General features: G+C 43.8%; 1 protein-coding gene across 3 annotated transcripts in view; it reads left to right on the forward strand.

Annotated features, from left to right (window-relative positions):
* Window positions 1–347: 347 nt before the first annotated feature.
* EGFLAM (EGF like, fibronectin type III and laminin G domains) overlaps window positions 348–14,562 on the forward strand; it is a 161,899-nt gene continuing 147,684 nt past the window's right edge. The window contains exon 1 of one of the 3 annotated variants that reach the window (XM_032471204.1): window positions 348–692. In XM_032471204.1, the coding sequence (XP_032327095.1) occupies window positions 596–692 (97 nt within the window). In that variant the 5' untranslated portion in view covers window positions 348–595. The remainder of the gene's footprint in view (window positions 693–14,562) is intronic. The other 2 variants (XM_032471203.1, XM_006185144.3) reach the window with 2 other exon arrangements.

A 14,562-nucleotide genomic window follows, 5' to 3' on the forward strand; every position in this document is an offset into this window, starting at 1 on the left:
AAGCAGGGTGGAAGCGACCTAGAGGGGCGCGGCCGGAGGAGAGTATAGCCAGGGGAGGGGGAGGCGCCGCAAGATTTCAGGATTAGGACCAAGGCAGAGGGTCCTGCCCTGCACCCCTAGTGGTTGAAGTCGGCCCCTCCTAGCGCCCTGATCTAGGTCACCAGTCAGGAAGGGCTGCGCTGGGGGTCGCTATCGGGGTGATGGGCTGGCTGTCCCCAGAGGTGAGCGAAGAGTAAATTGTCTCAGGGCCTCCCGTCTCACTTGCACTCGATTGTAATTCCATCCCCGGGCCGGTCGGGCCTCCCTCCCTTGCGTGGCCAGCCGGTCCCTCCCCGTCGGCTTCCTTCGCCGCCCCCGCCCCCCCGCCCGAAAAGCCCTGCAGCTCGCAGCCGGCTTCACTCCCGCACGCCGACCTCCTGGCTGCTGTCCTGCCTCCTTGGACTCCTCCGTCGTTCTCGGGCCAGCTCCCTCAGCCTTTCGCCTCCTCACCCTGGTCAGGGGATCCGCGGGGGCTGCGTCCCCCAACGCCCCCCAGGAGACGCCCTTTCCCTGTGCTCCCAGGACTTCGTGAAACTTTGGAGGCGCCCGCGGTGAAATGGATTTAATCCGAGGCGTCTTGCTCCGGCTCTTGCTCCTAGCTTCCAGCCTTGGACCTGGAGTTGTGCCGCTCAGAGCAGCTCTCAGAAAACCAGGTAATGCGCTCAGTGCTCCCGGGGGCACCACGCCCGGAGCGCCCAGGTCCCAGTCCCAAGCGAGGACGCAAAGCGGGCAACGCACTGCCTCTCTCACCCCAGTTAAGCAGCACTTAACTGGATTCGTCTCTGCCCAGAGCTGAGAAAAGACGCGAACCTCGCCCTCCCCCTACCCGCCTCCCCAGCCCCGGCCGTTCCAGGGATACTTGTTTGTTAAACGGGTGATCTATTTACCAGACACAGTAGAGGTGGAGGGCTCTGTGTTTAACCACGGAGAGCTGAGATTGGGGGCAGCGATCATGCTGTCTCAATTACAGAGGATTGCAACTGTGCAAGAGAAGTCAAGCAGCTCCTCCTGTGTCTCTAAACATCTTACTGAATTCATATTGTCCAGAGCTCAGCCATTTCCTGTTATGTGTCTGAAGATTTGCCTGGTGTACCCTATGCCCGTCTCCAGTCCTTCCCACGCACTAGGTAGGGATGTGGCCTCTTCTGCTGGATCCCCTTCCACTCTGGGGCCGTTTTCTCAGAAAAGAGCGCCCAACGAGTCAATTCTTTACCATGTTTTAGAGCTGCAGTCTTTGCTCTGAGATTTAAACAAAGATGTATGGCATTGCAGGCTATTGCAATGAACTGCAAAGAACTTGAAACACAGTTACTTGCATTTCCTTTAGTTGTACAGGTAGAAAGTCTTCGTGTGTTTTCTTCTACTTGGCGGTTTGACCTGTGCTGTGAGATTATTCAAAGTAGACCTTCCTAAGCAAGAAAGTTCTAAACATTGTCTCTCGAATAATGATTTTTATTCTTCTTTGGGGAGACTATATTTAGAATTCTGAAAAATCTGTTTTTTCTTAGTTTACTTTGTAAGCGAGGTTGTCTTATGGGATTAATTATATTTTATGAACAATGGAAAACAATATAACTTTATTTGAATGCAGACTGCAAAACTTTGCAGAAAGCGCAGTTTGTCTTCACAAATGTTTCTATACGAAAGAGACAAACCGGGGAAAATATATCAGAGGGCAAAGAAAATAATCTTGGCAGGTTCCCATATGGCTGCTTAAATATTTTCGCTGTTCAAGGATCTCTCCATTTGGAAATATGACTTGTTGCCTCTCAGCTCTGGCAGAGCCTTCACCCTTCAAGCTGTATCTGTTACACCTGTGCCTTGCTACCTGCCTTGAAATTTATGGTCATTATTATAATCTGAGTCACGCTTAAATTATGAGCTGTCCTGTTCCCACTGATAATTCATTTTGGGGAAAATAGCAGCAGTTCAAGATGATATTATATAAAGTTGTTTCTTTTCCTACGTGTACACAAACACTCATCTTCCAGGATTTCAATGAAGGGCTTCTAAGATAGCTACATCACATTGCATTCTGTGGGTTTATGCACATAGAACCATCTAGTCATAATTTTGAACAATGAATAGGTACCTCTGTAGTTCTTAAGTGTGAGCAGTGTATGTCATGTTCTTTTAAGGATAGATTTCAATTCATTTAAGCAGAATTTTTTAATAAGTATTTCACAAAAGCCTGCTGTGTAAAACTGCTCATATGGTTTACCATATTTCCTTTCTTATTTTTCGTAGTTCCTCTCCTAAAAATATTTCCTACCTGGTTCATCCAGGGTCTGAGTCTGTTATTTATGCCATGAATATGCCATGTTGGTCTCTTTGGTTTTATTTGAAGTATAGATAGCGTTTTGATAGTGGGAGCTCTACATTTAAAGTATTTTGGCACATTAAATATATCAAATTTGAGGTGGAAGGAGTGTTTGGACTAGGTTCAGCCTAGAAGAGTTTTTCATTACTTTATAATTTTATCCAGACACTGGCTTTCAGGTTGGAAAGCTGCTCAGATTAAAATGACAGCTACTTCATAAACTTCGGGGGAAAATTTCCTCCTGGGCTCATTTACATCCCTTGGAAAGACTAGTTTTTGATCCGGAAAATTGGTCCAGATTAAAAACTGAATGTGCTTCACTTGGCTCAGATGTGAACAGCAACCAGCTAATTTATAATCTTCCCCAGACACCAGCAAATCCTGCTAGTATCCATGTGGGAGTTTCTCTGTACCTTGTTTCCTCAATTGAAATCAGTGTGTGTGCAGTACTTTGAAGGTAGCATGACTACCAGCTAAGCTGTCCTGGAACAGTCCTGTTTTATTTGGTTGACCCTGTCTTTCTCCTCACACTCCTAAATCTACTTTTGACCAGTACAGCCTTGCTGGCAAAGACTTGGATTCAAAATCTACCTGAAAATTGCCCATCCCCACTGCCTCTGGTGAGAAAAAATCAAGTAGCTGCTTCAATTATGAGTCTCATTTGGATCCGACATAGGCAACTTTCCCTCCACCCCAGGTTGCTATTCTTCTGTCACTGAGCATTAATAAAGAAACCTCTGCATTTGCTGAGACTCACAAGAAAATGACAGTTTTCAAATTAAGTCAAATTAAATAATAGCCATTTAAATGAACTTATTTACAAAACAGAAATAGACTTACAGACATAAAAACCTAACTTATGGTTACCAAAGGGGAAAGGAAGCAGGGAGGGATAAATTAGGAGTTTAAGATTAACAGATATACACTATTATATATAAAATAGATAAACAATAAGGACCTATTGTATAGCACAGGGAACTATATTCAATATCTTATAATAACCAATAATGGAAAAGAATCTGAAAAAGAATATATATATATAATATGTATATATATTCATATATATATCTGAATCACTTAGCTGTACATCTGAAACTAACAACATTGTAAGTCAACTATACTTCAATAAAAAATAATAAAATAATAATAATAAACACTAATTAAGTGCATACTAAACTGTTCTAAGTACTGGACACATACTGATTTATTTAATCAACCCAACAGTTCTGTGAGATGAGTACCGTTATTACTCCTGTTTAACTGAAGAGGAAATTGCAGCTTAGAGAGATAAAATATCTCACCCAGGGCCACACAATAACAAGTGGGGGAATGGGCATTCAGGCTCTGATATTCAAGACCGAAAAGGAGTCCTTAGCAGCCTGATAGCCAAACTGCAGCCTGTCAGTGGGTGCATCTTCCTCCTGGATGAACGGGGTGGGGGGGTGGGGGGGTGGTTCCATGGGGCACCCGAATTCACATCATAGACCTGGGAGGAAGTGGAAGCCCTTGTTTTACAGCTGTGCTGAGTGTGGTGAAGGGACCTGCCTGAGTTAACATCGGAAGCTGAGCTGGGACTAGTACCCAGACCGTCTTGAGTGGTTTCTGGCACTTCCCTTACCCAGAGTCTCACCAGGAAGTGCAGGGAGGATGGTGGTGCCACTTATGTGGAGCCAGAGGAAGGGAAAAGGGAATCCAGACACATCTGCCTGAACCAGCATGCAACAAGCCACACACGGTCCCCGAGGCAGATTGGTAGCTCATGGAGTTAGCTTAACTCTTCTGCTCCAGGAGGGGCTGGAGGGCTGCATGTGGGCCCAGTCTTTCCTCTGCCTGCCAGCTGCCTTCCAGCTATCCCAGGGCCAGTGGGACAAGGTCAGGTCAAGATTCAGAAGTCAAGGATTTCCTTGGGGACTGGAGGTCCACAGTTATTTTGGGGGGAGATACAGGTTGCTAGTCTTTTTTCCCTTTCCACTTTTCCCTCAGCATTTCTCTACCTGAAAAAGTGGACTAAACCGAAGGTCCAGGGAAAGGCGGAAAGAAAAATCAAACGCCTGGAGGAGCAGAGCAGAGTTAGCTCAGGGGCAGTGTGCCTCACTGGTTGATGGTGGGGAATACATACACCTCTAGGCGGTTTCTGCTGCTACTAGTGTGAAGCTGGATGGTTGAAGGGTCATCCTGTTCTACCTCTGCCACCCACCTGGAAGTTGTCTTGCTTTCCAGGGAAAACTGGGGCTCACCAAGGCCACCAGGGAGATGCATATATCTCCCCACCACATAGCCACGGGTGTGCCCGCAGCCCAGGCACTGTAGCAGAAATTCTTCCCTCTGATCCTTCCTTCCGTCCGCCCTCTCACCCTCCTGTTTGTTTCCAAATCATACCAAATCCTTATAAAGAAGCCCCTTTCTTTTTCTGTCTCTTTCCTTTGATTCTCTATGAGATTAAGGGACAGAGAGGTCAAGGTCAGGAGTAACTGTGTGTAACATGAAGCACTACTTTTTCTCTCAGAATGCTTTCTCATGGAAGAGTGACTTGGCCAGAAGGAACTGAATGGTGGTTTTTTTGGAGTTGTTGTTGTTTTTGCTTTTTGTTTCTTACCCTGAGCCCAGGGCTTTAGTAATCTTAGAATTCTTTTGGGAGTAGTTGTCCCTCTGTTCATAGCTCAAAAGTGGTCCAGTGACCCAGAGCTAAATTTCTGGAAAACTGGGACTCAGGTGTCTGAGGCAGAGGTGGGACCTCAGCTCCTGCAGGGTTATCCTGGGGAAATTTTGCCTTCTCCTGCCTCACCCACTCTGCAAGTGAGACTGTGATTTCTCTCAACGGACTAAATGAGTGATGTGATGTCTTAATTGCAACAGAGAATCTTTTGGGCTGGTCAAGACCCCTGCCACTTGTTTTGGTCACAGCATGTCAAGCTGCAGGTATTGGAAGTGCACCTGCTGTTTCAGGGGAAGAAAAAGGGGAAAGGTGAGGAGATACATGCAGAGTCTAAATGGCAGTTTGTAGGCGAAATCCCCCAAATCCATCTTGGATTCCATCGGTTGTGAAGCTCCATTTTGAAGGACCCCAAAGTGTGGCTTCAGCCTCCTGAAGTGAGCTGGAAAGCATTTGCCTCCTTGAAGAACCCCTGATCTCTTGGGATGGGGGACGGGGCCTGGAGGCAGGGAGAGACTCAGGTGGAAGTCAAATCAAATTGCTACCAGCAGAGGGCGCACTTTCCAGAGCTGGCTCAGAGCCCATCTCAGACCTCTGACCCAGGCAAGTCATTCCTGAACTTCTGTGAGGATAAGAATTCTTGGAGAGCATCCCAGACATCTGCTTTTTAAATAAGAACCTCGGGTCACTTGGTGCATGTGGTTCACAGGCCACACTTAGAGACATGAGCGAGGAGAAGTTGGGCTCCTCCCACTGCCTCGGGTCCCTCGGTACCCCCACTCCAGGTACTCTCTAGTGCCACTCGACAATCTCCACTTCCACATCATGCATCTGTATTTTAACCACAACAACCCGGGTGTTTAGACTCTTTGCAGGGTTTCCGAAGTTTGGCTTTGGGACTTGAGGTCTTCTGAAGGTCCCTGAAGGACGTCTTTTCTGAGGAAGTCCTCCTGCTCCTCACCCTCTTCCCCTAACCCTGTCATTGAGACATGGCTGCACACAGGAGGGACCCTGCATTAATAAGAAGCCGTTCTGAGCTGTGTACAACCAGCCCCTCCGCCCGCAATTCCCCCATACCCACTGCACCCCGACCTCCACGCAGCTCCTTTTCAGGCTGGTTTCTCCCGGCTGAGCAGGAGAGCTTGGGTGAAAGCACAGGCTTTGCTATCTGACAAATTTGGGTTCAAGTTCTGACACTTATTTTTTTATTAGTTACTTGGTGACACAGGGCAAGTTATATTAGCTCTGTAACCCTGGGTTTCCTTGTCTGAAAAATAGGGTAAGGAGAGGACCTGCCATTTAAGGATTAAATGAGGTAAAATAAAGGATGTACCAAGGCATTGAAAAGGGTTAGAAGCCTGAAGCTTGGAGGCAGTGTGTGTGAAATTGGGACTGTTTGATCTGGATGGGGTTAGGGAGGGTGGGGAGAGGAAAGAAAATGTGTATTTCCAGGCATCAGAATAATTAACACATACACTTATGATTTCATGTACTTGTATCCTTTCTCATACATGTTAATGTATGATTGATAACATGATTTAATTTGTACTGAGTTGTGCAATTTTTGTTTTGGATAAATTGACAAGTCAGAAAGACTCTTTGGCCAACCACATGCCTTGATTTGGGGTTTGGAAATATGGCTTCCACTTTTGTGGTCTTGCTTGAGTGGATTCTTTTGAGTAAGAGTAACCTCAAGGGTGATGGATGATTTTTGCCTGGTAATTGTCATGTGGAGGTTTTACAGGGTTATGGGGTGGGGGGAGCCGCTGCCCCTGATAGAAAATTGCCCAGACTGACATGTGACTGGGAGTCTGGGACAATCCCCGTGAAGCTGGAGAGCTAAGAAATGGCTGGGGTTTGCTCATTGATCAGTAGATTGGAGTAATTAATGAGCCACTACCCGTGACATAGAAAGACAGAGAAGAGACCACCAGACTTCCTTGCCTCTTCTTTTTCCTATTTAATGATTCTTGCATTTCCACAGCTGTTAAAAAAAAAAAAAGGTACCCCAGGTAACCCAGCCAGCTTATTTTAAGAATCAAAGGAAATAAAGCAGACTAGTGCTTTGAAAGAACTGAAGTGCTGCACAAAGACAGGATATTATTATCTGACAATGCTCACAGTAATTATTATTACCTTAACCAACCCAACCAACCAAGGGTACATGTGCTGAAGCCTTGATCTCTTTTCCAGTCTCTTCCTCCCCACTCCCCTAAAGACACTTGAAGATTCTTTCTTTGTCTGACTTTGCAAATCCTGAGCAATTTAAATCTTAACACTTGTGTTTGCTGACAGGGCACCCAAAATCCCAAATCAGATTTAAAGCAATGTTAATGCTATTTATTTTTCTTGGTGCAACAAGTTTATATTAGCCAGTCAATGGTTTATACTGTGCAAAAAGAGTTGTATCAGCAGGCACTTTTCTGTAACATCTGGGCAGTTGGAAACATAATACTTAAAAACAACCTGAGTTTAAAGCCTTCCTTGGGCAGATGGCTAATTTTATTGATCTAATCTTACACTTAGGAACAGGTCCCATGATCCTTTGCTGGTAATTCTTAGAGTGAGTAGAGACATAAATAAACCAGATGATGGCTGTGAATTAGATGCCTGTTTGTGTGTAATTTATTTTTTTAAATACTTCAGTATAAACAGTCATGGTGTGAATTAATTTAATCTCTACCCTAAGGGTGCTTAATTAACATTTTAAGTAATCCAGGATAGAAGGCACCGCTCCAGCATGAGAGTTTACATCTATTTTAATCTCTTGGTGACTGTGTACTAGGGAAGAACAAATCTGACTCCATATTAGATCTGCTCTTTTAGCGCTAACCCTGTGCTCTGTTTCCTAGGCTTAGTCTTACTGGTTCTGTGCCTTTTGTTAAAGATTGTTGCCTGTAGCCTGAAATATAAGGATATCCCACTCTCAAGGCTCTGACTTGTAAGGATATAACACTTTTCCATTTATATAGAGATAAAAAGTTGCAGAACAGAGAATAACATTTGTCTTGTTGGAGGTTTATGAGAACATCACGACCTGACCTACATGGACAGCTGCAGGAACAAAGATTCTGACACCAAGAAGTTTGCAGCAACCAACCACTCCCCCTCCCCTTTTTAGTATGAAAGGAGCCTGAATTCTGACTTGGGTAAGATGATTCTGTAGGACATTGGTCCCCCATCTTCTCAGTCTGCTGGCTTTCTGAAAAAAGTTGTTATTCCTTGCCCCAGCACATCAGCTCCCGATTTATTGGCCTGTTGTAAGGCTAGCAAAACGAGTTTGGACCTGGTACCAGTTGTGCCATACCAGTGGTTAAAAATTTTGAACTTCACCTCTTTGCCGGCTGGTTAATTACCACTCGAAGAACTTTACTATGAAGTCCACTCTCAAAGGTCACTGGGAAAATACGTCAAGTGATGTTATCAAAAATCCAAGCTAGGGGATTTGTTAATAAGCATAAATTATGTTAGAGATAATGTTTTCCTTGCTGAAATATGTGATTGGCTAAAAAGATTGTACATGTCCCTCTATTTTTGCATGGACAAAGAGTAACAATCCAGCAAGCCCAACAGTCAGGCTGTTCTGGCGTTGGGCCAGAGCTCCATTCAATCTTGTATCTTCCTCACTTCACAGTAGACTCATTTGCCTGGTCCCCCTAGATGATTTGCTGATCCTGCCATTAGAATACTGATGTATCTGCCTCAGCAAGGTGCTTGCTGCATAACAAACAACTCCAAATCTCCGTGGCTTGACATAAAATTTATTTTCCACTTACTCCAAGTCCAAAGGGAATGTTCCTTGTTGGGTGGCTCTCTTGGGCTGCCCTCCTCCATACCGCGACCTGAATACCTGAGTCATGTATCTTTAATACCTCCATCTTGTAATGTCACCATCTTTAAAAGAGGCCTCCCAGGTGTCATGGAAGGTAAAGGGAAAGAAGGCTTGTGTGAGAGACGTGTATGTGCCAGGCCAGAACACCATCACAGGCCCCCAACCCAACTGTAAGGAGACCGGGAAATGTAGTTCAGATGTGGTGGACTGGCGCTGACATAGTCCTTTGGCATTCCTAAAAGGACAATCAGGGATGTAAGAAGAGTAAGTTATTTGAGAATTTTTGTGACTTCTTGGCCATGAGTATGTGTATATGGGGCAGAATTTGGCCTGGAATTTGCTTTCATTGTTCATGTCCAACCTGGTAGAAGAGCAGAGAGTATCTTTACTTGTTATACAGGCTACCATGATTTAATAAAAGATCCTAAAAGCAAAGTAGTCAAATTGACTTAGATCAGTTTGCAGTAGCATCCAAAAACAGGTTTACATGACTATATGCTATTTGTTGCTATGTATTTCCTACGTTTTACAAAAAGTAAAATTAATCCCTTTTAGAAAGTAAAATCACTACCCAGTGTGTTAAATCGAGTGAGTTTTTAAGGCACATCAACTAGAACTCCAGTTTTTTTTTTTTTGCCACAGTTTTCTAGAGGCTCCTTCTATTTGTGTCCCATAACAAAAAGGACTATTCATGGTAGAATAATTTATTCAGTGAGAGTTGCATCTTAAAATATAAAAATCATTTTTTAGACACCACAGCCTGCTTTGATGGGGATGGAGATGGTGTGGACTGACTCCCAACAAAAATCAGTCGATACATTTTGTTGAACCACTGCACTTTTTCAGGCACCTGATCTCATTAGATCTTGAAACCATTGCTGCACTGGGAAGTCAAGAGTGGATGACTTAGCAAAGAGGAAACAGGCACAGCCAGGGCATGAACCCAGGTGGACAACCCCTAGCCCTTGATGCTTCCCATGAACCAGAGGTGTTCATGCAAGCTCATGGACACCAACATGATCACTGTGATGTGCCTGAGTCCAGCTCTGCAGCCAGGAGGGACCTTGCCAACAAAGCTCTCCACCCTTTACCTGCAGAGGCTCCATGCATGTCATGGGACACTCTGTACAATGAACTGGTACTGCTTTCAGTCATATTCCTAACTGGTTGGTGTGTATTTTGCAAAACATGTGATGACTGAGGGGCTGTCTGTAAATGAGAAGTAGCTGTAGTGGCTGGAGGATAGCTCCAGAATCCTCCCAGTGTCTCCCACAGAGGATCTTTTTGGTATTTCAGGGATGCCCAGGAGGCTCAGCCTGGCTTTCTTCCACATTCCTCCAAGTTTTCCATTCCTCTACTATTTAGCCATCTTCTTTACTGGCAAATGGTATTTGCTAGACCTTCAGTGTGGTGTACTTCAAGGTTTAGCATTCAAGGCTTTCTGTGAGTTTCTTATGCATCTCTTTGATGTTCTAGGAGCGCTTAATGGGTGTAGTTAAACAAGTAAAAAACAAGTAAACTGTTAGGTCAGAAAAAGAAGCCTTCCTTTGATAGATGTTTTGCAGTAATTGATGGGCTTTGGCCACAACCTACACACATAACACACATCCCTTCAGCTTGGAGGAATTGTAACAAGAATCCAATCAAACAGACCTGGGTTCGAATCCTAGCTTTGAAATTGATGGCTGTCTGATCCCAGACAGAGTCCTTAATCTCTTTAAGCCTTAGATTTCCGCTTGAAATTTAAGGCTCATACTGCCTACCACCAGGGTTTTATCTGATAAATCAATGAGATAATATGATGACTGGAAATGTACCTAGGAGGGTACTTAAATATTTGGTACATAACGGGCACTTCAAAGTTAGCAATATTAATTAAGTTCATTGTGCTTTATAGAGTTTATATAGTGGTAGAGACGGTACTTTTTCCATATTTGATATAACCCCAAATATTGACAACATTGACACAAATGTATAATTGAGCTTAGGCTCCTAGGAAAAATGGAATTGAAAGGAATTTCATATTCTAGATTTTTGGTGTTTATGTCATCAAATCATGACTTTTGGTGTCTAGATCAGTCATAAAGTTTATGTTATTGATGAAAGATCTAGAATCAGCTTAGAGTTTAATAAAAATAGCTAACATTCATTTTGGATTCTGTATAAAACCAAGAAGAAGGAATCAAGATCATGCATCAAGATTATATACAGCTACTGCAGTAGCGTTAGATTTCACATAGTGGCTGTCTGGTTCCTTACCCCCAAAAGAGGTTATTTGCAGTTAGAATATAAAAAAAAGTTTCCTTAGCTACCTTCTTCACTGAGGTATTAAGAGAATAAATATAAAAGTTGCTATTTCTATGGTGTCTCCTCTCTCCCCATTTGAGTCAGCCATACTCTTTGCCAGAATAATCTTTCTAAAATACAGTTCTAATCCTGTCACTCTTGTATTTAATATTTTTTTCTGGCTCCCTGCTGCCTTCCAAACTCTAAATCTGAGCATTCAAGGTCTATCACAGGATAGCCCCCACTTACTTTTCCTGTCTTCTCACTGAATACACAATCTGTATTCCAACCAAGCTCGGTTATTTGCTATTCAGTAGACCTCCTCATTGCTTCCTAGGGACTGAACCTGTCCACATGTTGATCTGCCCCCATGGAATGTCCTTCCCTCATCTCTGCCCAAGGGAATGCAGTGACATTTCCAAGCACATTGTCCCTGTTCTCTGTGGTCTTCATGGACCCTTCTAGCCAGAAGTCCTCTCTCCTTTCTCCCATTCTTCCTTGTATTATGTTTTTGGAATACCTGACACATGCCTTCTATTAGATCTGTAATTTTGTCAAAGAAGCACTGTTGTCCCCACTTCTGTGTCCCCTCCATCGCCTGGTGGAGCGTCTTGCATGCGGGTGGCCTTTCCCAGATAGCTGTGCAGTGGAAAACGATGGCCTCATTTTGGGCAAATACATTTTAACGTTGCATGATTAATTTGATCATGTTCCCAGCTCCCGAATTCATTTCCTTTCTCCATCACAATGCAGAAAGGTGTCACTTCTATGTGCCAACATTTTTCCTCAACCTGAGTCGATATTTGAAAACCCACACTGCAGTATGATTTAGAGAAGGAAATGGCCCAGGAGTCAGTCTGCAGCAGTATGTAATTTAAATCCCATCTCTGTGCTGCCAGAAGCTATCCGAATTGTGGGTTTTTAAGGAGGGTCTGATTGAGTCCATACAATGAAATATGTCATTTTTGATACCCAGAGAAGAGATGGAGTTTGAAGTAACATGTGGGGCTGTCTCAGACCTGCTTTTTATCATGTTTTGGGAGGTTAGGAAGCAAAGGCAATAATACTGTTTACTCATACATCAAAAGATAGTGGGGGAGGAGGAGTTAAAACAGTCCAGTGTTCAGTTCCCCTCCACCCTCCATCTGTCTTTGAAACCAAAGGAAAATGAGACTTGTGTGGGAATGGCATTGGCGGTGTGATTGAAAAGGTCAGGTTGCAGAAGGGATAAAGCCTGTCCGTCTCTCGTAAGGAGATCTGTCTGTGAGGTCAGGAGGAAAACCGTACTCAAGTTCTTCAACAGTCTTCTTCAGTTTTATTGTGCTGACCCTGGCTTGCTTGAGAAGATCAATTCTGTAATCCCTGGAAAGTAAAGCAGCCAAAAGTAGAGTGTTTACACAGGTTTTTCTAGTCTTTGTTTTGTAAGGACTATCATGCCTGATAAAATGCATGCCCCTGGGTGGCCCAATTGAAAGCAGCCGATTGACTGACCCATTTCATCAACTGGTTTCTTGATATATACATATATACATAAATACTATATATATAAAGTAGAACTGGAAAATACGCAGTGTTGTAGTAGCAATTAAAAATGAACAAAGTCAATGACATGATGCTGAAATATTTAAGGAGAAGTGTACTGATGTCTGAAATTTACTTTGAGATACATCAAAAATCAGCTTCATTGATGGAGACAGGGAAAGATTGTTGACACATGTGTGATAAAGCAAGTACAGTGTAATGTTTATGGCAGAAAGCATGGGGTGATTATCCACGTGTTCACTCTAAAACTCTCACTTTTCTGTAATGGGTAATTATTTTCATAGCAAAGTGAGAGTAGAGATGAACCTGAGTATCAAGGAAACAAATGAAATGACCACAAAGTTTTTACCATAAAGAGTGAGGTTCCAACATATTCTGCTCTGTGCCTAAATAATGGCTGCAAGTTTTCTACTTTTGTGCTCCTCCTCCACTCCTCACTCTGCTCTGCTCTGCCCTGCTCCTTGCTACCTGGGGCTGGCCTTACTGCATCACCCAGACTGCTTTGCCCTTTGGCTTTTTTGGGGTCCAGCTCATGGGAGGCATCAGAAGGAGATCAGAAAAGGGCAGGGGAGACTCTGGTGTGCTTCTCCCCCGATTCCTTCCTGCTTTGGTGCCGCTTTGCTGGCAGCAGCTGCATTTCCCGAAAACCACATCTCCTGGCCCTCCGACGCTTCCGTCTCTGGCTGGCTTGCTCTGGGAGCAGCATTGTTTTCCATTTATGCTTTCTGACTTGGGGGTACCGGCAGCATCTCCTGGCTGCTGGCCTCTGGGTGCATCAGTACCCCTAGCTGTTCCTCAGAGCTGCTCACACCTCTGTAAGTAGTCTTCTATTGAAATCTTTTTAAATTAAGTAAATTCTTCTTCCTGCTGGGATCCTGACTGATACTTTTGGTACCACTGCTTTGTGCTATGTGCCCTATTTCTACTGTTTTCCTCCTTAGATGTAACCATAAGGTTTTGATTTGTGTTTAGCTTGTATTCAGAACTCTCTGAGGATCAGGTCTGAGTTAGCTTAAGGATGCCTGCTGTAAATTCATGGAGTAACTCCAAGAGCAATAGAAACCTTGATCTTTTGAGAATGAGCTTGTCCTCTGGGCCCAAATCTGCTGGTTGCTTGGATAAGAGCACATTGAGACTGACCTATCCATTTCTGTGTGGTGTTGAGAAATGATCGCAGTGATGTCCAGGGCTCTCAGTAGAAATTCTAGGAACTCAGAGGTTTCTGGAACACATATGAAATAATTCTCCATCTCTTGAGAACGTCACCATGAACCCAGACTAACCTCTTATAACTGTAAGTGAATTTGACCTAAAGGGAACGACCACAGAAACGTGGGCTTTCCTTCTATGTCTCTTAGGTTTGTTGCTGATTTTTATGCTCAGTATTTTTTCAATTCTGTTCTGACTTCTTGGCTATAAATCTCTTGTACCTGATATTCCACTGATTAGTAGAGTTGAAAATGCTCATTATTCAAACTTTAGAGAATTAATTATGTTACACCCTTTGTCTTCGTTTGGATTCCCCAGCAACAGACCATAGAATAAAGACTTGAATCAAAATAGTTTATTTGAATGTAAAACAAAACAAAACAGAACAACAACAACAACAACAACAACAACAACAACAACAACAAAAAGCAGGAGAGTGGGGAAGTGAGATAAGGAGAAGGCAGTCAGTGAAGGATTCCTCATCAGGCGAGTTACACTGTGGGCGAGGTCAGCTTAGACTCATGGGAAAATGGTATAGACCATGTGGCTCAGTTATCCTGCCTGAAGATGAGAGAGCCAGGGTATTCACATCAATTCCATCCATCCCTGGGGAAGGTTCTGCTGAAGGGTGAATGTTAATTCTCCAACACTTATGCCTGCCAGACTTATGGACAGAGCAGT

Source organism: Camelus ferus, chromosome 3 (assembly GCF_009834535.1).
Source record: "Camelus ferus isolate YT-003-E chromosome 3, BCGSAC_Cfer_1.0, whole genome shotgun sequence".
NCBI lineage: Eukaryota > Metazoa > Chordata > Mammalia > Artiodactyla > Camelidae > Camelus > Camelus ferus.